The sequence below is a fragment of the Mycena indigotica genome (assembly GCF_014461135.1).
Source record: "Mycena indigotica strain 171206Taipei chromosome Unknown Mind.scaff0008, whole genome shotgun sequence".
NCBI lineage: Eukaryota > Fungi > Basidiomycota > Agaricomycetes > Agaricales > Mycenaceae > Mycena > Mycena indigotica.
The window spans coordinates 1230664-1253774 of record NW_023503007.1 but is presented as its reverse complement, the minus strand read 5'-3'; the positions used below and the strand labels follow the sequence as shown (position 1 = coordinate 1253774).

At 49.2% G+C, this 23111-nt stretch overlaps 2 protein-coding genes across 2 annotated transcripts; both read left to right on the top strand.

Moving 5' to 3' along the window:
- Positions 1–7922: 7922 nt before the first annotated feature.
- MIND_00919100 (Gly-Xaa carboxypeptidase) lies at positions 7923–10168 on the top strand (the record flags this gene model as incomplete). The annotated part of the gene is made up of 12 exons (XM_037365823.1): positions 7923–8249; positions 8296–8339; positions 8401–8486; positions 8541–8676; positions 8732–8834; positions 8888–9212; positions 9265–9367; positions 9417–9536; positions 9589–9653; positions 9702–9810; positions 9860–9880; positions 9928–10168. The coding sequence occupies 12 exons, from the start codon at positions 7923–7925 to the stop codon at positions 10166–10168; spliced, it is 1680 nt and encodes a 559-aa protein (XP_037217235.1).
- Positions 10169–10484: 316 nt separating this feature from the next.
- On the top strand, positions 10485–12927 carry MIND_00919000 (Na-H-Exchanger domain-containing protein; the record flags this gene model as incomplete). Its single annotated transcript, XM_037365822.1, has 13 exons — positions 10485–10511; positions 10562–10612; positions 10660–10993; positions 11046–11147; positions 11195–11365; positions 11411–11449; positions 11497–11598; positions 11648–11698; positions 11750–12036; positions 12083–12227; positions 12283–12545; positions 12596–12709; positions 12763–12927. 13 exons carry the CDS (start codon positions 10485–10487, stop codon positions 12925–12927), a joined length of 1851 nt encoding a protein of 616 aa, XP_037217234.1.
- Positions 12928–23111: the final 10184 nt, after the last annotated feature.

Sequence of the window (23111 nt, the reverse complement as noted above, 5' to 3'; positions counted from 1 at the left end):
ATCTGACAAAAACAAACATGTACAAACATATGACGCTGAAATGATCCCTCCTGTCAGTGTGACTGCCTCTTCGACGACTCAATCGAGCTTCTCTTTGTTGTACGGTAGGTGCCGTTTGTTGGTTAAATTTTGCAACAAATTGGCTGTTTCTGAGTTGCCTTGCTCTTTGCTTTGCTTGCTGCCTAGGTATAACATATTCACATTGGCCATATAGTTAATACAACGTCAGTACTAGTACGCGGAATGAGGCTTATTTTCTACCGCTCAGACTCTTCCGCGAGTGGCCAACGGACAACTTCAACTTGAGAATCCCACTCGACTTTCGGCTCAGTCCCGCAACCGACGCTGTGTTGCCATTCCCGTCAACGACAACCTGCAAACCTTTCTACTGCTCAGACTCTTCCGCGAGTGGCCAACGGACAACTTCAACTTGAGAATCCCACTCGACTTTCGGCTCAGTCCCGCAACCGACGCTGTGTTGCCATTCCCGTCAACGACAACCCGCAAAACCGCAGCACCGCCACCTAACGTACGCGTCTGCGACATTTGATGGTGTTGTTCGGCTGGTGTGTTGTTGCCATCTTACTTTCCTGCTCATCTAACCTGTTCTTGCAGTCGACGACGTCGCACGAACCTTTCGCTGTGTCCACGTTACTGCGGCGGCTGGCCGCAATCCTTAGTTCCACCACGCAAAACTGGAAAACTGGGGATCGCTGGGAAATTGCGTAAGCAGCTTCAGACCTGTTCTGGGTATGGCAAATAATCGACTTTTTTTCACAGGATTTTGACCTGCCAGAGGCACATACGCCCTCTCCGACAGCCGCCTCAGTTGCTGGGGCTTTTGCCCTTGCACCACTTGCCTCAAAGATGTCACGGCATGGCTTGACCCCGTGGCGGTCATCCTCCCTCAGACTTCTCGGTGTGGCAAGCGCAATGCTTGCCCAAATACACCTCCGCCCACCGAGGCCGCCTTCTTCACTCCCGCTCCGTGGCTTTGCATCCCCCGTGGCTGCCTCCTGGTCAGCCCAACGCTTGCCTAAATACACCTTCGCCAGCGCCTTTGGGCGCTGATTGCGCATCAATGCCGCCATAATCCGATCAATCCCAATGATTTTGGTATGTCATTCTGTCGCTATTTTTTCGCTCAATTGACTTGATTTTTTCTAGGATTTTGCCGCCGGACGCAAACATACAGGTTGGGCTTTCAAAGCTGCAAGGTCTGCGCTCTGTCGCGGAACTGCTTTTGCCTGGGCGATCGCGACCGAGATGTGCCGTCAGGCGCATCGAGTGAGTCTTACCCTCCATGCCAAATTTACGCTGATCAATTCTGTTAGGACTCTGGTGCCCATTGTGATGGAGATGCGCCGTCAGGCGCCGCGAATCGATTCAAGGTCCGCTTGACCCTTACCTTGTCACCTCATCCTGCCTCAAGATCACCTGTTAATCCCAATTATCTTTTCTAATTAGAATGGACCACCCATGCGGGTGACCATTCTAATTAGAAGAGATGATATAAAAAAGCCCTATGCTGCAATAAAGGGGGCTATAAAACTGCAATATCTCTGGGACCCCAGGCTCTAAGTCATTTTGTGTGTTATCGCACAAGGTCAGTGTGACATTTTGTGACTGGTAGATACTAAGGTATGGTAACTTAACAATAATCTTATATTGAGCACTATAACCCCTGTCCTGCCTGTTATACAGGTTTACCCTAACAATAAGATGTGATACTGGTATGTGACAGTGGTATATGACGTGACATCCAAGGTTTCTTATATATGTCTGTCAGGGTTCGGGTCGGGCCAACGGGCCCTATACGGCCCATCGGGCCCTGACCACCCTTAGAGCCCTAGGGCTTGACAAGCCCTCATAATTCACAAGCTCAAAGCAATGAGCAACAACACTAATATCCCAGAGAAGGGACATAATCACGGATCGCGCTTTAGTCAGCCATCAAGCCATCATGACCCGCCATCAGGGATCATGATGCGCCGCCGGACGCCCTTGACAGCGGGCCCAATCGGCCCTAGACAACCACAGGGTCCAGGAGGGAGCTCCTTACTGTTGCATTGTCAAACACTCCTTAGTGTCGACATTGGCATGGCTCCTTTCCAGAGGAATGGTCCCTGGGCTCCTAGCGGAGCGACCAGGGACGACCAGAGACATCCCCTGCTCCATTCTGCCCCTAGCGCCCACAGTATATAAAGACCAGAGTATTACTCCTGTACCTTAGGTTTAGCATTGAAGTCTCTTCCTTTGAACCCTACTCCGGCCTGGTCCCCTAGAGCGGGGTTGCTGCAACCATACCCGGGAAAGGGGCGTCTAGACGACTTCCAACACCCAGGCTAGCTTGCCTCATTGACCTGAGCCCTTGGTTGGGCTGGACAGCTCAGGCTCTTGTCTCTTATGTTCACCCTTGTCCTAGCCACTTCTTCCTGCTCTCTGGCCTCAAGCTCTGGGTTCCCCTGGTACGGGGCGATGGGAGGGTGCGGGCCCGATCGGGCCCGCATGTCACGCGTCACACCGCGCCGTCACGCGGTGTCTAGGAGCCACAGCGACTCGTTACTCCAGGAAAGGAGATATGTCGCCCCTTGGACTGGCAACCCTTCTCAAGCGCTCCAGGGGTCTCGGGCCCGCAGCCCCTGTTGCGGGGCGACTCCCCTTGACCCCCGAACCGTCGGGCGTGACCGCGTTACGTCACGCCCCCCCCGAACGGCTTGTTCAACTGGCCCAGCCTATGCCTTGCCCTATGTCTTGGGCACCAACTCTACTAGGCAGCGATCTTTGGCTATGGACTCGTTCCCTTCAGCAGGGATAGGAAACTCTAGACGACTACTCGTATCCTGTGACACCGCTGTCACACAACGTGGCAGCGGGGCGTCTCAGTCGCCCCGAGCTGTCCCTACCCTGCTCTCTATTGCAGCAGTGGCACCATCTACGCTGCCTGGTTGCCAACCACCCAGCTATGGGGGTTGAACCATCTTTCCCACACTTGTCAGGCTGGCAGGAGACCGTCACGTGAGCCCGGGCCGGCCCTGTTCCTGACAATGTCTATATTATACTATACATATTGATGATTAATAGCTGGTTTCAACTCCGTATATGATCAATAGCTGGTTTCAACTCCGTATACTTCTGCTGTATCATATGAGGTCACAGACGTGACATGTCTCCTAAAAAGGAATTTTTTGCAGTTCAACAGTGGAATCATCGGAGAATGTCACACATTGTCACAAAATCAAAGTTGTGTATTTTGACTATATAAACAACTTTCATTAAGTAACATATAGTGGCAGCTCAATAAATGTGGTAGCACTGACCCATCACTAATTCATATATAACTGATGGACCTCTATCTTCATAGCTGCTTAAGCTAAAGGCATAAATTGAGAACTAGCAGGAAGGGTCTCAAAAGGACCATCGATTGATCAGGTATTTTGATTACTATCATATAATAGAATTCCCATATTGACTATTCAGTTATTGAAAAGAGCATGTTTGGTACTTTAAAAATGTAAGGTGGCCAATTTGTGAGTTTGGCTACTCCAACATAAGGCTCTGGAATGTATCCTCCTAAGTACCACTGAATGTGGCACCAAGAATGCAATGCATTCACTCATCAGTGGCCTTTGATCTCCATCACCTCTGAAAGATAAGCCCATATCTCCAGCTAGCCTTAGTGGATAAAGCTGGGAGAGGGTTCATTTGAGAGGTATATCATCCTACTATCCTTGAGCCCTATCAGCCATTTTGTTGTTATTATTACCTTCATTTATTCACTGCCAAGAATGCCTAAATACTCAGTAAAGCAGTGTTTTGCTGATATCCTGGGACTACATGCATGCAATCTCCTGCCATTTCTCTCGACTTGCGCGCAACCCTCGTGAGTCATTTGGCTCTTGCTTTCGTGCTTGATCAACTGACTCTGTTCCTAGAACGGTAGAACCCCTGACTGGTCTTTCGCCGGAGCGGCTAGGCAATACTCGCAGCAACAAGCGGCACCATGGAGGCGCAAACGATGGGCACCGTAATGACCACGCCGCCAACGGCTCACATGCAGGTCGGTTGAAAAACAGCACCTTGTCACGCCTCAAATCTTGAACCCGACTTCCATCTCCTGGCGCGGGAACGTATTGCTTCAAGCAGCCCTGCATGTCGGCCCGCGCGTTGAATTCGGGAACTTGGGCATCACCTTGAGGCAGCAGGCGCGATGTAGTTTGGGGGCCCGGAGCCTGATCCGGCACCGGCTCGTTTTCTCGCTTGCGGTGTGGCGAGTTTCGGACATCATGCGGTATGTTTCTGGCTTACTTTTCCCGAATACAAGGCTTACTTTTGTGAGGTCTTGCCGCCAGAGGCAATCACGCCGCTTTGGCCGCGGAGAGGTCGAGAGGGATGGTGGCTTGATTGTGTTCGGCGCCGCCAGCCTTTCCTTTCAACCTCTGCCATCATGCAAGCTCTCTGCTGAACGTTAAGTTCATTTTGCAGCCAGATTTCGCATTTCAAGACTCATTTTTTGCAAGGTCTGCACCGCCGGAGGCCAACGCTGGGGATACTATGTCAACTTGGCATCTTGAGCGTGTTGCCCGCGTCTTCGAATACTCTGGCTTGCAGTCGGAGGGCGTCAAAGGCGGGAATCTTTGGCTCCAGCCTGCCACGTTGGTGAGTCATTTTGGTGCCAAATTTCGAGTTACAAGGCTCAAATTTTTATAGGTTTCAACCGCCGGAGGCCAACGTGCAGGTCTAGCACAACGGAACGGTGATAGCGCTCTGCCACTGGGAGGGAGAGTTGAGGGAATTTTGTTTTGGGGAGGACACGCTTTGTCGCTTGCTCGGGTGTTCTGCCGGTGTATGAGGGGGTGGACTTCGAGAGAAAATGGAGTTTGACGCGACGCAACGCGTTGTCAATTAGCGTGCCCGGATGTACTTGATAGAAATGGCTAATATATGACTTTGTGCCCACCTCTTCTGCTTGACTTTGCCCCATGAAAATTGCTCCCAAGCCATGCCCAAACACCAAAAAATTTTCGTGCTACGCGATGCTCGTGACCTTGTTTATGGGTCCGTGCGCTGAAAAAAACAGTATATTAGAGGGTGCTCTCGCTCGCGCGACTTGGCGAGCAAGTGAGGGTCGCCAAGTGGCAGTACGGTACGGCGACGGTCCGGGAGGCGCCGTATTGCGCCGTAAAAGTATGGCCGTAGCCGTATACGGGACGGCGCCGAGCCCTATTCATTAGATTTCTGTTGTAATTAATACATTGCTTGTGTAAGGCGAACAAAATGACCATACTATTCTGAGGATACGGTAACTAGCTGATTCCCTGAAGCAAGGTCCATGTCTCGCGCATCACGCGAGACCCCTTGTATATATACTTAATTTGTATGATTTGCAAATTCTTAGCACTAGAGACACTGAAAAAAATCGCAAAATTACCCTTTTAGGATACCAAATTTGCAAAACAAGTATGACATATGGAGAAAAATTCACATAATATGCAGCACATGCAATTCAAACTAAGTAAAATACTATAGTATAGTACAAACTGAATATGTGAAAGATCAAAAGTCTCCATAATTTGCTAGCAGGAGTTTTCATGTGATCCTATGACTGTTCAAGTCAAAGCTCATTGCTTGAAACTTTTTAAGTCTGGAGCAATTGATAATCTATGTATTTGCTTTCAAACCAGACTTTATTTAATATCACTTTGGTAAATATTCAATCATACAAGTTTAGGTAGTTAGCTTCAAAATTATTCTTGCTATGATTATAATCTAGTCAATTAATTTGGTTACTGTAACACAACTGTTTCATTATAACTAATCTTGTAGTTAGAAGTTTGACTTAGTGAAATGTCAAATGATTGCAGCTATTATGAGGAGTTTATTAGTGAGAAGTCTTGGCTTACTTATATAGGGCTAATGAGCTCAGTTCTGGAGTATTGTTACTACTCTTATTAGCATCTAGTTACCTTCTCTGTTATTATATCTAGACTTAATTATATGAATCTAGCTAGTTGGAACTAAGATCATTGTTGCTCTTACTAGCAGTGAATTCCAGTAATGCCCTCTCATTGCATTCAGGCTTAATAATATCAAGAGAGTTAGTTAGATTCAAGATGTGACAGTAAGTATGGGCACTCATATTGGGCATGAGTATATAGGCAGAAGCTATTGTTATACAAAAATAGCACACAAATACTAGTAAAACAGTATACTCAAATTTGTTAGATTTGAGATGAAATCTCATATAAGCCACTAGTTGGGTATAAAAATATTGTTGCTGTTCTTATAATTTAGTCCCACTATGTCAGGCTTCAGGTTGGGCTGTGCAAGGCTTTTCTTAAGAACACATGCCTGGAACAGAACAGATGGATTGTCGGGCACGCAAGTGGAGCAAGCGGGGTAGAGCTGAACCAAAAGGGCCTGTTAACGCGGTCCCTTGTCGTTGTCGGTTGTCAAAGGTTTGAATTGGGTCAAATCGGGTCGTTTTGGGCCCAATGAGTTGGTGGTACCTCCTTGCACCGAGAGAAGCGGTACTATAGATGATCTAAGTGATAGAGTACAGGGTACACTATCACACTTTATATATGCAGGCCCGCAAAGGGGTGATCAGACACCCTAGCCTCTCCTGCTCCTCCTCGCCCCGTTCCTGGCTGCAGAGGGGACGATCATATATCCCTTGTAGGCCAAGTGCTACACCTAACCTCCTAGCACTCCTCCCCAATCCCCTGGTATCGAGTTGGGCTTAGCAAGGGCTTGACACATCGTTCTCGGTCACGTGCTTCCCACATGTGCTTCCCACGTATGCGTTCCTCCTACTGGGGCGCCTGTTCTCCATCATCACATGCTGCGTGTTATGGGCCCGTGATGGCCCAACACCATGGCCAGAGCAGACGGGCCAGGTCTTATCTGTGACACACCAGAACCCTCTCATTATATCTAGGCTTAAATATATAAATCCAGTTCCTCAGGTTTAGGATTATTGTCATGATTATAGAAGTATACACCTGTATAGTCCAGTATACACTATGAATTGTTGGGTCCACTGTGGTGGGTTGGAGCCGATAATTCACAGTGATATTTTCAAGGCCCTAAGTGATATTATACAAGGTTTCCCTTCTTCTGTGCTCAATTGTAACTTAAATGCTGTGAATAATTATAAATAATTGAAGGCCCGCATTTAGCACTGTTACACTATGTCACAGGAGTCATAAGCATGACAAATTTCCAAAAAAGGAAATTTCACCATTTGACAGTACAATCATCAGAGAATGTCACAGATTGTCACAAAACCAAAGTTGTATATTTGATCTATTATAGATCAAAATATGTTAAGTTCAGTCAATGAAATATATACCCACATACTCTGATGGTGTCTGCGAACCGCAGCACACAAGACAAAGCAGCAAAGTTCCAGTTGGCCAATGCAAGGGGGAGGAATGATTCGGTGGGCAGGTGAGAAAAGCTTTCTAGCCAGAGCTCAGGCAGCAGTATGTGTGCTGTGGCTGACATAGTTGTGGATGGTAGAAGATCGATGATGGACATGATTCTGATTCATGATATGCCAAAATGCCTGTGGATATGATACAGATAAAATATGATATGCCAAAATGTGTATTGTGTCTGTATTTGGACAGCACTAGACATGAAGAGCAGAAAGTCAGTCGGGTGTGACCCGAAATGATCTGCTGTGACGTTTTTTCTTTCTTTGGAATTTCGGTCGTTACGGGCCGGCGGCATATGGTCAGAGAATTCCTTGCAGAAAGTTGTCTACTTCAGGAAGTTCAGTTCCCAGTGCTCCCTCTACTTCACAGTAGGCGGTTCATCGAAAAAAAGCTCATTCGCCGCGGCGATGATGCTTCTTGAGCATGTGATCAAATCTCACGCCATCTCAGCTGTTCTTCCTTTCCTCTTCCTCCCAGCCCATGATGCGCGGGCTACCGCTGGACAACCACGTCCCCGGGCGTATGCGCTCCTCCCCATTATCTCGTCCGCTTGTGCCCGTGCTACTTCTAAGCTTCTGCGCAGTCTATTTCTTCAACGGCGGGATTCAGACCACCGTTTCAAGTTACTTCAATGCCGCTGGTCAACGGGACTTTCAGCTCCCTATACACTGTCCCATACAGCCCGCTGCGCTCCAGCCGCCTATAGCGTTTCCGCTCACGGACCCCACTTCGAGCTCGAGCCGCATGACGACGAAAACGGATTTTATCGAGCGGCTGCGCGGGGGCGGTCCGCATCCCCACCGAGACGTTTGACGGTGCACCAACTGACGGCGGGGATGTGTGGTACGACAAGTTCTATTCATTCGAGGACTACCTGAGGGCAACTTACCCGGACGTGTGCGTGCATTTATTCTTTGAGCTTGCCGCGCATGCTTTTAGATTGAAGTTGCATTGATAGATTCTCGGCTCTGAAGGTGGAGAACTTCGCCACGCATGCGTTGCTGTTCACATGGCAGGGGAGCGATCCGGCGCTCAAGCCGCTTGGTGCGTAGAGTGCCTATCAGTTTTACAGCACTACTAAATTGGACACTCGTGCAGTGCTTATGGCGCACCAAGACACCGTTCCTGTCCCTCTTGACACAACTTCGCGCTGGACCCACCCACCATTCGACGCGCATATCGATGATGACGGTTGGATATGGGGGCGGGGCGTTGGCGACTGCAAAAATCTTCTGTTTGTCCTATCTTTGTCGAGAAATCCACCACGTCCCGATTGACAAACGAGCCAGAATCGCGGAGCTCTCTGCAATCTCGGAGCTGCTAAAGGCTGGATTCGAGCCAACGCGCAGCGTTCATATCGCTTTTGGGTTCGACGAAGAGGGCGGCGGGGTTGTGTGTCTCTGTTCCAGCTCACTGTGACTGCTTCTGACCTAATGCCGATTTAGCGGAGCGCTGCGTACATTTCACAGCGCTTCTTATCGCTCTATGGCCCTGATGGGCTGTTCATGGTCGTGGACGAAGGAGGCCTCATTCAACCGCCTTCATCGAGTTCGAGCCCGCTATTTGTAACACCTTCCCTCGCTGAAAAGGGCTCTGTCAATGTGCAGCTCTCCGTCGGCGTTCCCGGAGGGCACTCATCCATCCCGCCCGCCCACACGGCAATTGGAATCCTTTCTGCCCTGGTCACGAGCCTGGAGGCGAGCCCGCCAGACGTAGTGCTGAGTAAAGCAAATCCGTTCGCAGCGTACTTAATGTGTCGGGCGGAGCATGGTGTGTTTTATTCACGCTTCAAGTTTAGTACTTCCTAACTAAACGGGATTAGACCCCACCAGCCTCCACCCGACGCTGTTAAGGCTGCTTTCGCACGAACGCACATGGCCCGCGGCAGCACGATGGCTTTCTACCCACGATCTCGCGGATGCAGCGTAGGTGTTGGCTTCCTTTTTGTTTTCAAATTCTTCTCACTGTTTTCAGTCGCCTATCCACTACACAAGCAGTTGACATCGTTGCAGGCGGCATCAAAGTCAATGCCTTACCCGAAGAAGCGCATGTCGTTGTGAATCATCGTGTTTCCGTCGAAGACTCAATCACTGGGTATGTCATTGCTGGCGCCTGGCCTTGAATGTGTTCACCGATTATTTGTCAGTCTTGAGGCTCGATACCTGACCCTGCTGACACCCGTCGCGGCCAAGTTCGGGCTGACGGTCGTCGGTTCGTCTTTACTCTGTTTTCTAGATACGGTTATAAGACTCATTTCAGGTTTTGGGGAGAAGATTCCGTCGGACACACCCCGGTATCTGCAGCTCTCGCACCCTGGATTTGGTGCAGAGGCATCCCCAGTCACCCCAGATGAGGGTGATGCCTGGAAGTGCGTTGATTCTTTGTGGTCTTCCTCTTGGCCGGACTAATTGTTTTAGTGTTTTCGCTGCCACGGCTAAGTATATCGCTCCAAATCCATTTTTCTCATGTGTTCATACACGTTCAGATCGCTCTACCCCACCGCGATTGTGTCGCCGTTCCTTTCGACGGGCGGCACGGACACGCGGGCGTACCTCCCGCCGACGCTGAATTCGAGTCTGACGCGGGCCATTTATCGCTTCCAGGCGGTGCGCGAGGACCAGCGCGCGAACACGCACACTATCGATGAGAGGATTCACGCTGACGCGCATATCAGCGCGATCGAGTTCGTGTGGGCGCTGGTCCAGAATGTAGATGCCTGGCGATAGGATTTTGCGAAAACTGGTACTAGTAGTGCTGGCAATGAATCCGAAGAACTTGAATCAGATGAAAGTTGTATACTTACTGTTGACCATATATAAGTAGCAATCCTGGACACATTGGACACATTAGTTAGCCACCAAGCCTATATACTTGATGAGTACTTGACGTGTGTTCAAGTTGGGTGCTTGCACGTTGCACTGCAAGGATCTCAGTTTACCCGGACATGTGAACGCCAAGGCGAATTGTGACTGGTGAGTCACATTGCTTATCAACCGGGTTTTTTCTGCTCCACCACCCCACTTCTGCCTCTACTCTACTACTATGCCCCTCCATCCGCATCTCCTAGAAGTTAAGATCTCCACGAAGCCGTGCTGCACCTCTTCTCATACCCTCCCCAGGTTACCGCTCCGGGCATCGCCTACATATGCCTCGGCGGCTTTGCTGTTTTGGTCAGCCCGATATAACTCGATGGTGTCTGCTTGCTGATCTGTTGTAGTTCTCGGTGGTGTCCCTTTTGGTTAAGGAGAAGGCAAATGAGCTTCCTTTACCCTCTTTGCCCATTTTGACGGTCTTCCAGCTGTACATAAACGAGGTGCTTCTGGGCACCATATTTGGCATCATCGTCGGCCCGTATGGTGCCAACATATTCAACCCCCGGGCATGGGGCGACGAGGTGAACGAGATCACACTGGAGGTCATGCGCATCATCCTCGCGACGGGCTTGTTTGCGATTGGTGTAGAGCTGCCGGGGTCGTACATGGCCAAGCATGCGCGGGGGTTGCTCGTTTTGGTGGTGCCGACGATGGCATTTGGATGGGTCGTTGTGGCTGGTGCGTCTCCTGGTCATTCTATTCCCTAGTAAGGTCACCAAACTCTCTGCAGGGATCATGTACGGCTTATTCCCCCCACTTTCGTTCATTTCCTGTCTGGCTATCGCCGCCTGCCTCACTCCGACGGACCCAATTATCTCCGCTACCATCGTTGGTGCGTTGTGGGCTTCATACCCATGCCCGACTTACGTTGGTGGACAGGTGGACGATATGCTATCAAACACGTTCCTCGCAATATCCGCCAAATTATTGCCGCTGAATCTGCCGCCAATGACGGCCTCGCTTACCCGTTCCTCAGCATCTCCATCTATCTCACCATTGAGCAGTCAAGACGCGTGGCAGTAGGCGAATGGTTCCTCGTCGGCTGGCTGTGTATGTCGTTCTTCACCGTCTAGTCACGGCTTCATCTGTCTTCAGACCAAGTCATCTTCGGCATCCTTCTCGGAGCTCTACTGGGTCCGCTCCCACATCCTCTTTCTTCGTTCTCCTAATCCTGCTACTAGGAATCGCATTCTCGTACCTGATCAAGCTTTCGCACCGGAAAGGGTTCCTAGACAGGGAATCATACGTTGCACAGTACCTTGCGCTGGCTATATTCACAACTGGTCCGTCCACCTCTCTCTTCACAAACATGAATCTAATGTATATTATTAGGTATTGCTAGCACTTTGGGCACCGACGACTTGCTTGCAGCCTTTGCTTGCGGTACATTCTCTACTTTCAGCCCTATATACCCCCGCTCACTTGTTACTATAGGTAACGCCATCTCCTGGGACCAGCACTTCAACGAAATCATTGAGAACGAGTCATTCTCCTCCGTCATCGATCTGGTGCTCAACTGCGGATGCTTCGTGTACATCGGGGCCTGGCTGCCTTTCTCGAGTTTCGACTCTCCGGACCTGGGCATCACACCCGCCCGCCTCGCTGGGCTGTTTCTTTGTATTCTTGCGCTACGGCGGATTCCGAGTGTCCTGTTGCTCTACCGCTGGGTCCCGGAAATCGAGAACTGGAAGGAGGCCTTATTTACCGGTCACTTCGGGCCGGTGAGCATGTATGCTTATGCTGGCGATATTCTGCTTACTGTGAAAGATGGGCGTTGGCGCGATATTTGTGTCGAGCTTGGCTGTTAAGCGCCTCCCGCATCCCCACGACCCGCCCGCCAACCAACAAGAGCTCCTCGCTGCGACCCTCCAGCCCATCGTCTCCTTTGTCGTTCTGGGTTCAATCATCGTTCGTATGTAGCCTTCTTCGTCATTAATTGGGTTCGTTTTTCTCATCGTAAGGAATAGATGGCCTGTCGATTCCCTTCTTTACCCTGGGGGGCAACATGCACATGCGCACGCGATCGCTGCTTGCGACCTTGACCTCCACGCGCGGCGATCCCACCGATTGGCTCCTGTCGTTGCGCCGCGGCCCGCCGGTCGTGCCAGTTGCTCCAACAACAACCGCTGACAGCGATCTCGAAGCGGGCATTGCGCGCGAGGTGCAGTCGGCGTCGGCGACCATTGTCGGAGGTGGAATTTTGGAGGAGGTTAACGTTATCGAGAAAGAGGTGGGCCTTCTGCCAGAGCATGTCCTTTGGTTTTCTCACTTGATAACTAGCGCGCTGCCTTGCACCCCGCAGAAGAAGGCGGGGCAAGCGGCTCCATGCCCGAGAAACAGCCCGTTGTGGCGTTCATGACGCCGAACGCGGAGGAGATCGAGCACGATGCCAAGGTAAAACTTGCCTTGACCCTCATGTCCGTTCAGCTCTGACCTGGCTTTCGTAGCGTCCTCCGAATGAACGCGGCGACAGCAGCTCCTCCTCCAAAGCTGCGGCCCTTCCCGAGAATGCGGCAATTGTCGTCACGACATCCGAGGTCGTCGACCATGCCTCTCAGGACGGTGCCCTCCCGGCGGATGGACATGTGCATACTGGCGTCGAAACACAATAACACTGGTCGGGCGCGGCGGGCAGCGGCCGTCGTCGACATACATCCCAAAATAATTGTTTACGCATATCTAGAGTTTTTTGTTTTCCTTGTTTTTCTTTGGGACGTACACTAGTCAGAGTCCTGGAAAGGGACCCCCAAAAAGCTAGCCATTTTGTTTTTTTTTGTTGTGCAATGTATTGAAATTGTGTCTATGTAGAAGTTTGCAAATGCATACTAGAAAGAACGCTCGGCCTTCTTTCACTCGTGGTGCCGGCATACTACTCCACAGAGTCCACACTGCGACTCAAAAACTGACCACCGTCCGCAACTGGCTTGACTCGCATGGCGTTGCCGCCCAAAGGGCCATGTCCCGCGCTGGCGACATCCTTGAATTCACGGTCCCCGCCAACTTGGCAAGACCGCCAACATGCTCCTCGCAGCCGACTTTGTGCAGTTTACGCCCCACGGTTGCATTCAAGTTCGTGCCCCCGTTGAAGCGCAGGCCGAGCGTCACCGCCGACAAATGTGGAGAAGAACAGGCGCGAGGAATGGGTGGAACTGTAGGGACGGCCGGGGAGGTGCCTGCGAGCTGCGCGATCAAGTAATGGATCCGCTGCGTATGCCGATCCCCGGAGTTTTGTGGCTAAGTGGCTTTAATCTCTGCTGTTAATGTAGGTTAGAAGGCGAGTTAAAATGTCACAGGTAGTACTTATTGTGCTGATGGTTATGTAGCGCACAGAGTACTTAAGTACATTCAAGTTGGATGGTGTTGTGACTTGGTCGTCACCCAGTCTGGCCTTTTTCACCTCGTCGCCGCTACGCAATATGCTTCGTCATAAAGAATCACGCCCGGCTGCAAGCACTCCGAGCGGATATTACTCAACGCGATCACTTCTTTTTCTTCGCCGTGACGGGGTGTCACATCCAAAGGATTCTTTCCTTCGTACCACCACCAGCCCGCGACGCTCGCCCCATACAGAACGGCGTCGCTGCCCTTCCTCGCGAGTCTCCCCGTCTCGTTCTTCTCGGCGAGCCTACCGTCCATCGTACTGTCCTTCTCCCACTGTGTCGCGGCGCCGCTGCCCTTCCCGCGCGACCTCGCCCGCCCCGCTGTGTGGGTCGGCCACATATCGGGGTGGGTGTCGGACCCTGCTGCTGCCTGACGTGTCGTGGCGGGGCCCCGACGCGTACTGTGGCGCATGGTGTCGTCGTTGGCTGACGTGTCGCGGCTGGCCCATGCGTCATGCAACGCCATCTTTTCGCGCGGCGAGGGGCGGTGGCGGCTGCTTGTGGGAATGCAAGGCAGTCGGTGGACGCGTGTATCTGGTGTCCTCTTCTGCTCTCGCGGCGTCTCGGTGGGGTGGTGCTCATCTGGGCGCTGGGGGATGCGGAGGCGGCTGTTGGATATACGCGCTGTCGCGGCGTCGCATGGGTTCAGGACTCGACGTGCCGGTGGCACTGTACGTTCGAGTCCCACCCTCCTCGCGACGAGTCTGCGGTGGAAATTTTTGGGCTCCTTTGCATCGCTTCGGCATGCTTTTGCGCAGGCGTGGACTAATGAATTGGTGCGTTTCTTCTTCGTCTGTCCCTTCGGTTCTGAAAACTCTCAGGCTCGACCATGCTGTTCAGGTTGAAGGGACTCGCTGCATTCAACGATGGGTGTTTGGGCGTTTGATCGTAGATTAATACTACAGTATGTTTACTTGCTCCTGGCTTTCGACTTCGACATTCAATGCGTACTCCGACTTTGTCTATATGATCTCAGATAAGATTTGGATAATAACAGATGCATTTAAGCCAGCAGCCGGAGCGTTCAATACTTATGTGTAGGGTGCTGTGAGTAACTGTGGTTTCGAAACGGTTTTGAAACCGGTTTCGAAACACATGTTAGTTTTGAATGCCGTGGCCGGCCGACCCGGTTTCGAAACTGACACGTGATCCTCCGGCAAGCCCGGGCCTGCTTGATGCCCCAAGAATATCACCTGCACTCACCTGCCGAAGGCCAAGCAGGTGAGTTTCCCCAGCAGTGGAGCCATCTCTGCCACCAGCTGGCCTTGGCTCATGGTACGCTTCTCGGGGTTATGATACCCGGGCCTGTCCCCGGCTGCCAACTGTCAGCGGACCCCCCGGGCCGGCCGGTTTCGAAACTGTTTCGAAACGGGGGGTGTTTCGAAACCGGTTTCGAAACCGGTGTGAGTAATGCATTTTGCATTACTCACAGCACCCTACTTATGTGGGCCGAGCGTATGTCAACTCGGACAGGTACGGCTACCTTAGATCTAGACACTCGGCTGGTCCCGGGTGGTTGAACCCCGGGAAGTGGAGCGAGTCATCGTGATCATGATGCCAGTGGCCGGGATATGTGAGACTGTGATATCCGCCGTTCGGATTCCAGCCGCTCCCAGCACACTACACAAGACTGCCCACCCGCTACTGCGTCTGCGAAGCTTGTTCGCCCTGCACACTGACATGTAGAGCTTAGGCGTCTGGAGGGGCTAGCCAGCACCATGTAAGGGTTAGGCTGGCTAGCTTTCTCCGGAAGTCTGGCGCGGCCCATGTGCAAGCTTTTTTTTAATTGTATTTGAGCAACTTGAACACGGGACACCAAATCTGAATGAAAAGTGAGGAAATATAAAATATGCCTGCTTTTCTTGTCTTTTGCTCAACAAAATAATGAGTTGTGATCTGTGCAGATCTGCAGATGAAGTTAAGTATTGTCAGTGTACTGAAAGTAGACCCATACCCTTATCCCGTGCCATCCCTTTCAAGTTCCCAATTTTATCTTTCATTCCATATATAAGTAGTATGTCTCCTAATTAGTCAATTCAGTGCTTTTTTTCTTCCTCCCATTTGCCTGTTCCAACAGTATACAATTCATTTGTCCCATTTTGGCAGTAAATTACTATATTTTCTTTAATTTGGTACCCATACAAAGTGCCAACATTAAATTGTTCAGTGCCCCAGGTCAGCAGCATGACTGCCAGAAAATTTTGGTGCAGGGAAATATTTATACTCTCATGCCATTTGACATTTAGCACCTTGACCACTGGTCTGTGACATGGGATGCCAGTATGACATGTAACCACCAAATTGAATATGTTCCAGCAATGACTTTGTTCTTACTATACATCTTGGGCTTAGTGGACAACATTGGTAATTATGTGCTGCAGTACTAGTACCGAGCTCAACCACTGATACTGTGGCCTAGACTCTTCCTACTGTAGTAATTTCAATCAAGTATCTGGTGATGTTGGTTTTCTGTTCCTGAAAAGGCTGGAAACTATACTGTAGTATTTTACTTGATTTGAATGGCATTTTTACGTGTGACATCACATGCGAAAATTTGAATTGATATAATTGCCTAATTAGGCAACTCTTGGTGCCGGAGGCGCCTGGAAATGTCAAGGATTACCATTTTAGGAGGTGATTTTGCTCAAATTCGTGTGACATACAAAAAAAAATTCGTATAATAGCAGCAGTGTGACATTCGAAATGAGTAAAATACTATAGTAATCTGATTTTTGTACTTTCTTTTCCAAAAGGTTTTTATTTTGGCCTTGTAATGTATCACATAAGTAGATACTTAATCAAAATACTACAGTACTGAACCCTGTGGGCCTTCAGGTCCACATTTGGCTGCGTTCAGAAATTAGCGTGACCAGTGCTATACCCTATTTAGGGAATGGCATAGGTCAACCCATGGGTGCTTACCTACACCTATATCTGCACAGCCACCCTACATATACCCTTAGGAGCATTTACCTATGGGTAGCTAGTCTTACACAGGATAAAAATTTAAAAGTTTGATAGATTTTTATTATATATAGAACAGCATGTTGATCTACTACACTTAACATTACATACAATGCTCAGAAGACACTTGTATGACTGTGATATTGAAGAATTCTGGCATGTGACACTTACCTATGAGCCAGATTGCTACCCATACCCATACCTGCTTGGGTAAAGCCTATGTATGCATGCAGGTACTAGTATGGTGTCAGACTTTGGGTTGGGCCATACAAGGCTCCTCTGCAGAAATATATGCATGGAACAGAACAGACAAATTGTCAGGCCCATAAGTACGGCAAGGGTCGAGTAACTAAAAGGGCCTATTAAAGCGGTCTCTTGGTGATGTCAGTGTTGGGGTTGATCGGGTCATAATGGCCTGATGAGTCAGCAATGCCTTCTTGCACAGAGAGAAGTGGTACAAATCTCAGCGATAGAGTATAGTGTACACTATCACACCTTATATAATATATGGGGTCCCACTGAGGGGTGTGTTTCTCTCTACTAGGGTGTCTGTTCCCTGTTATCACGTGCTGCATATTGCAGGCCCCTGGTGACCTGGCACTAGCACAGTCTTATCCGTAACATATGGCTGACCTGTGTCATTGCCTAACCCTATTTGTTAACAATAAATTAATTATTGAACAAGCCTATATTTACAACAAATACACTAGGCTTCTGCTATTATGTAAAATTTCAAGTGTATGGGCAGCTCTAAATACCATAAGGATTTATCATTTTACAGACATTGCTATATACATAAGTGCAACATTTTTTATAATAGTTGACTTATGTACTTAACTCGCAGACAACACACCTTAGATCATGTTTATCCATGCCTTTCTCACCCAGATATTAAGTCATCATTATGCTTAATCAAAGTTGAAGCGGAAAAACTATGGAAAGATGATATAAGAAAAGATATAGCACTATATTCATATCAGATCATATCAAGACAATATAATCACCTACCTACTAGTAAAACAATCATCTGAATCTAAAAAGAATTGGGAGAGATATTGCTAAATCAATAGGTCTGATGCACAATTATTAGTTGGTATCTATCTACTGATGGTATTTCATTGTCAAGAATATTGATCTCACCATTCAGGTATGCTCAGTAGTACTTCATACAGCTGTGTAACCTATCTAGTTTTTTAGATATCATTTTATCAGTTGTAGATCAGCTAGTGATTAGCTAGTGCAGGCATAACAATTCAACTGGGACAATACCAGTGATTGCCCGAGGGCCTGAGGGTCCTATGGAAAATAGGCCCTCAGGGCCCTATCCAGAGGCCCTCAGGTCAACGGAAACGAGTTAGAGGGCCTTAATAGGCCCTATTGATCGGATCATATGTGTCATAATCAATTTGTCATGATCATCTGTCAATGAAATTTTTATCGGTCTTCTTCTTCACACTGCCCACACGGCCAATCTTCGAGATGGCAGGATTGGTGAAATACTTCTATGTCGGGGCCAAGGCAAACACGTCACACTACCGCAACTACTGCAAAGCAACCGTGGATGACTATGAGCGGGAGCATGCGGTCGACACCGAGGGTATGGACTTGTTGGCAGCAAACAGGGCAACGGAGGCGCTGCGAACCGAAGGTGCGTTGACATATTCTGTCTGTCGTCACTCTCTGACATAGATCGTCAGCTCTGGCAACACTGGGAGATGGTATTCTGGGCTATAAGCCTGCACGGCTCGCCCATATCCTTGGTGGCCAGGGCATCGAACCATGTGGGAAGTGCCCACCAGCGGCACGACATGACGCATGACTTGTTGATGACCGTGTCAAAACTGGCTCCGCGCGTTCCAAACCAGCTGCGAAACGGAAGCGTGGAACATCTCCGGATGGTCAGCCACAGCCCAAGAAATCGACAGCCGCCGCCGGTGGTCAGATTGGCCCAATGGACACATTCGTGTTCAAGGGGATAGATATTCCCTTCAGCGAGTCCGACAAGGAGCTAATCGAGACGCAGGCCGAGCGCGTGGTTGTGTCCTGCAATCTTCCAGAAGACATCTTTCGCAAACCGGAAATGATTCAGCTCTTTACGCTGTTTCGTGCCCCGGGCGATCGATGTTCTACCATCGGCAAAGGTTATCGGTGGACGAGTCAGCCGTCTCAAGCTTCGGAAACTCTTCATTGAGGTGAGTGCCATGGACTGGTACCCGAGACAGTATATTAACTGCAGAGAAGGTCTTTTCCCGTGTCCAAAGCTCACCTCACAATCCGGACAGTACAGAAGTCAAAGGAGCAAAGTTAGACGCTGCAACCGAAGCCTTCATGGCGTTCCTCGCATCAACTGGCGACTGGGCTGAGTTCCGAGAAGATATCGACCAGTGGTCCGCACAATATGTAAGAATGATATCTATTACTTACTATAATTCCCTGATTTTTTCATAGGGAAAATCACCGTTCAAGGTGTATGATCTCTTGTCGGGGAGCAGCTTGGGTATGACTGAGCTTTGTACATTCGCAACTCTGGTCAGTGGTGTAGTAATGAACACGGCCGGTGCCGAACGCTTGTTTTCGAACCTCAAAATCCGACTCGATGACCGTCGCGCTCGGACAAAACTTGACAAGCTTGAGAAAAAGGCTCGGGTGGGGATAATCTCCAATTTCCAGGTATCGCTGCTAATTGGTTCCCAGGTCGGTGAACAAATTCGGCGAGAACACATCAACAAGGGCTTAATAACTATCCGCAATTCACGGAAACGCCACAACCATTCGGGCGAGACAAGGCTTCTGACGGTTCCACAATACTCAGATCTGCTTGGAGATCAGGATGATGAAGACGAGGCAAATCGGGGACGAGAATTAGTCCGTGGTGCAGATGGGTGGCGAGTTGAGATGGCACGATGGATTGGGATGGCCCGTGCAGTTGAGAGGGAGGAGTTACTGCCAACACCCGAGACATCGACTGCCGACGCGCGGGCTGGCTGCCGCCGCCAAGTGGCAGAAGATCACACTAGCAAAACTTTTCAAAGGTGCTACTCCGCCTGCACGACCAACCCAAGCCGAGCTGGACATGGAAGCAGAGGCTGAGTATCTAAATGATCTTGCAGATGCCACAGAAGATGCACGACTTGATGATGGAGCCATTTATGATAGCGATGATGGTGATTATATTGCATAATTTGAATATTAAATAATTTCCTTTTTTGGTAATGACCCTATGTAGGGGCCCTATGAGTTAAGGCCTTAGGCCCTATGAGGCCCTAATATTTCGGGGACCCCAAAATAGGGGCCCTAGGGCGATCACTGGACAATACCAAGTGTCTCAGGTCTTTAATTATTTATTATCTCTCATTCTCCATCAACTATCCTATTAGTATATAGACTTCAAGAGTATTATTCAAATTATTCATACCTTATAGGCAAATGACAAGCCTACAATGTAGTGGACTTAGTCAAAAATCACCTTAAGAACAATTATTCATTCCTTTATCCCTAAATTATTTATTTCTATGAGAACCTTACAAATTTCTGTTGCTATATAGTGCTACCACGCCAGGTCAACATTGTGAATTGACAGTCATTTTTGGGACAAACAGGTGTTTATTACTGCTGCCTATCACATATCAGCATTAGGCACCTACTTATCTATTAATATTACAATTACATACTGTACCATTTTAATCAATTTGTCAGTCACATGTAGTGTTTGTTACAGGCCATCCACGGGTAAATCCAGGGTGGCCTACACCTGTACTCGCTGATAGCTGGGGCGATTACAGGTGTGGGTACTCATGCTTTTACTAATGGGCCGCAGGTGGCCTGCTTTCTCAAGGCCCACCACCTGCATGACCTCTGATGAGACTAAGGTATCTTTTAGTCAAACACGGACAACCCTTTCAAATTAGGAAGTATATATCCAAAAAATCATTTTAATATTCTGTATTGCATATTTGGTAAATTTGCTTCCTAGAAATCATAGAGTGCATCTTGAAATGACCACCAGGGTGAAAATTTCAGGCCAGAACTTACCTTGAGTGCTCTAATAAGTAGTTTGGTTTCATATTGCTATAGTGTAGTAGTCATTCATAGTACCTGGGACTAGTGTGTAAAAGTAGTCTACTGGTTCTTAACACCATTTCAAGCGATTTTGAGCTTTAAGGCAATAGTATAAAAAATTCCCATGATATATACCTGAGATCAAGCTTTTCATAACTTGAGGAATTGTGCTTTAATTGCTTAGATCTCTCAGTAGTGATAAGCCATATATAATATCTCACACCGCCGGCATTTCATAGCCTCCCGGAATTCCGGGAGGCTACGGGCACCACGAGTGGAATGGGGCAGAGGCTGGCAGCCTTGCGCACCTCGGAACAACTCTTTGAGAGTTAAGTTACCGTGTGACAGCCGCAAGTTACCGTGCTGACCACACGTGTCGGCTTGTGGTTTGCTCATTCTTTGTTCAACCACAAAGACGAAAGGGCTGAAAGAGACAATCTGATATCATTCAGATTGTCTCTTTCAGCCCTTTCTTTGTCTTACACTCAACTTTCATGGCCCGCTCAGCTGCGAAGAGTTCTGGGAAGAAGACAGCTTCGTCTAAGGCTAGCAGGGCGCCACACTCTCATCGACACACAGAGTCTTCGCGTTCTCAAGCTGGGTCTTCTGGGTCATCTGCACACAAAGATGCTGGTCAAACCTCAACCAGCACAGCGATGGAGCAAGACCCAGTCCCAGGGCCAGGGCCAAGTTCAGGCTCCTCGGCACCTTCGAGCCGCAAACGCACACGCGATGACATGGAGCCGGAGGGTGGGCCGAGGGGCGGGAAGGGGAAGGGTCGCCGACGCCACAAGCGCGACGGCGCAAGCGGCAAAAGACGGCTGAGGAGATTGAGGAGCAGGAGAAAGAGGCAGCCCGGAAACGGCGAAAGAAACGTTCGCATCCTGAGCGTATTGCAGATGAAGACTTGAACCCGTCGCAGCGGTCAATCCAAGTGCGTCCCCAATATATGTCTGTTTTCCTATGCTTAATTGCCAATAGCGTGGACTGAATACCCTTCTACATATCCTCCTCGGCATGAAATCCGCGATGGACGTGCCTGACGGTCCATCCTCTGCTGAGCGTGCCGACTTCCGACGCCGCTTCAGTTCTCCCGAGGACTGGGAGGATCAGTTGAAGACAATTAGTGGGACGAACGAGCGCGCTGATGACGACTCACGCGAGCTTCTCAAAGCATGCCGAACTGGGGAAAATCGCAAGATGGGAATCAGTTAGGCTATCGTCAAGGTCCCTCGTGCCCAACTACAAGTGATCCTGGGCATGTATTATAACTCGGGTCTCAAGCGCTTTGCCCCTGACTACGACGACGACTCCAACAGTATATACAACACCTTCCACCAAGACCTTGCCATCGAGATCTTCCAACGCGTTGCTGTTCGCGCCGCATTTTGGCGAGGCAGTATTGACCTCACTTCCTTGTCGGATTCTGAGTTCCTTGGGCGCCTCTATCGCCACTACTTCTGGCATGTGATCAAGCGCAACGCTGGGGCCAAGGAGAAGGGAGGGCTAGAACGAGATCGAGATATCCGGAATGCAAAGAATCGGCGTAAAGATGTGAGCACATTCATTTCCCTTAGTTGGCCTTTCTCATTCTTGCTTCTCAGAATGCGCAACGCCGCACCCAAGCAATACTTGATGATGGGTGGGGCGAGACAGTAGCCAATATGGCCCTTGAGCCCTGTGCGCATAGCGACGACGAGCTTATCGATGGCGAATACATTATAAATCCACGCGAAGAACGGAGTGACAACGCTACCGACTTTTTCCGCTACCACGACCAGGACCATATGAAGCTTATGTCGGCAACCAACAACGGCTATAGCCTCCGTACCCGAAAGCTTCCGGAAATGGCTGACCCCAACTACTACCAGAATGGTGTCGCTCTTCCTCATCGCCGCCATTGGACCAATGGTCGTGTCCCAGCATCATTCAAGGAATTAGACGATGAGGAGTGGGAGGAGTTTGAGGATGAGGTTCTGGGGGACTATAATGTGCCAACCAATTTGGAGATGAATCGGATGAACTTGGACGATCTTTTTGATGATCCACAGTTCAACGCCAAGGAGGAGGGGGATAGTGACAGTGAGGAAGATGGTGAGGAAGATGACTAGATCTGGTAAAGTCTGATAGAATATGCAATGTTTTTTTTTCTGTTCATTACTATATACTTCTGTAATTCTTGGTATTGATGATAGATGACTTTTCGTATATGACAAATTATAATCTTGTGTTTAGAGCCATAAAGGTAGTACTTAAGTAAGCAGCAAACATGGTATATATGATGAGATGATTATATAAAGTTATTTTGAACAGTTGACTAACCTTAGATTGCCATGCAGAACAAGGAATCATTGTCTTATTCGGAATCCAAAAAAGGAAATTTAAATCAGACA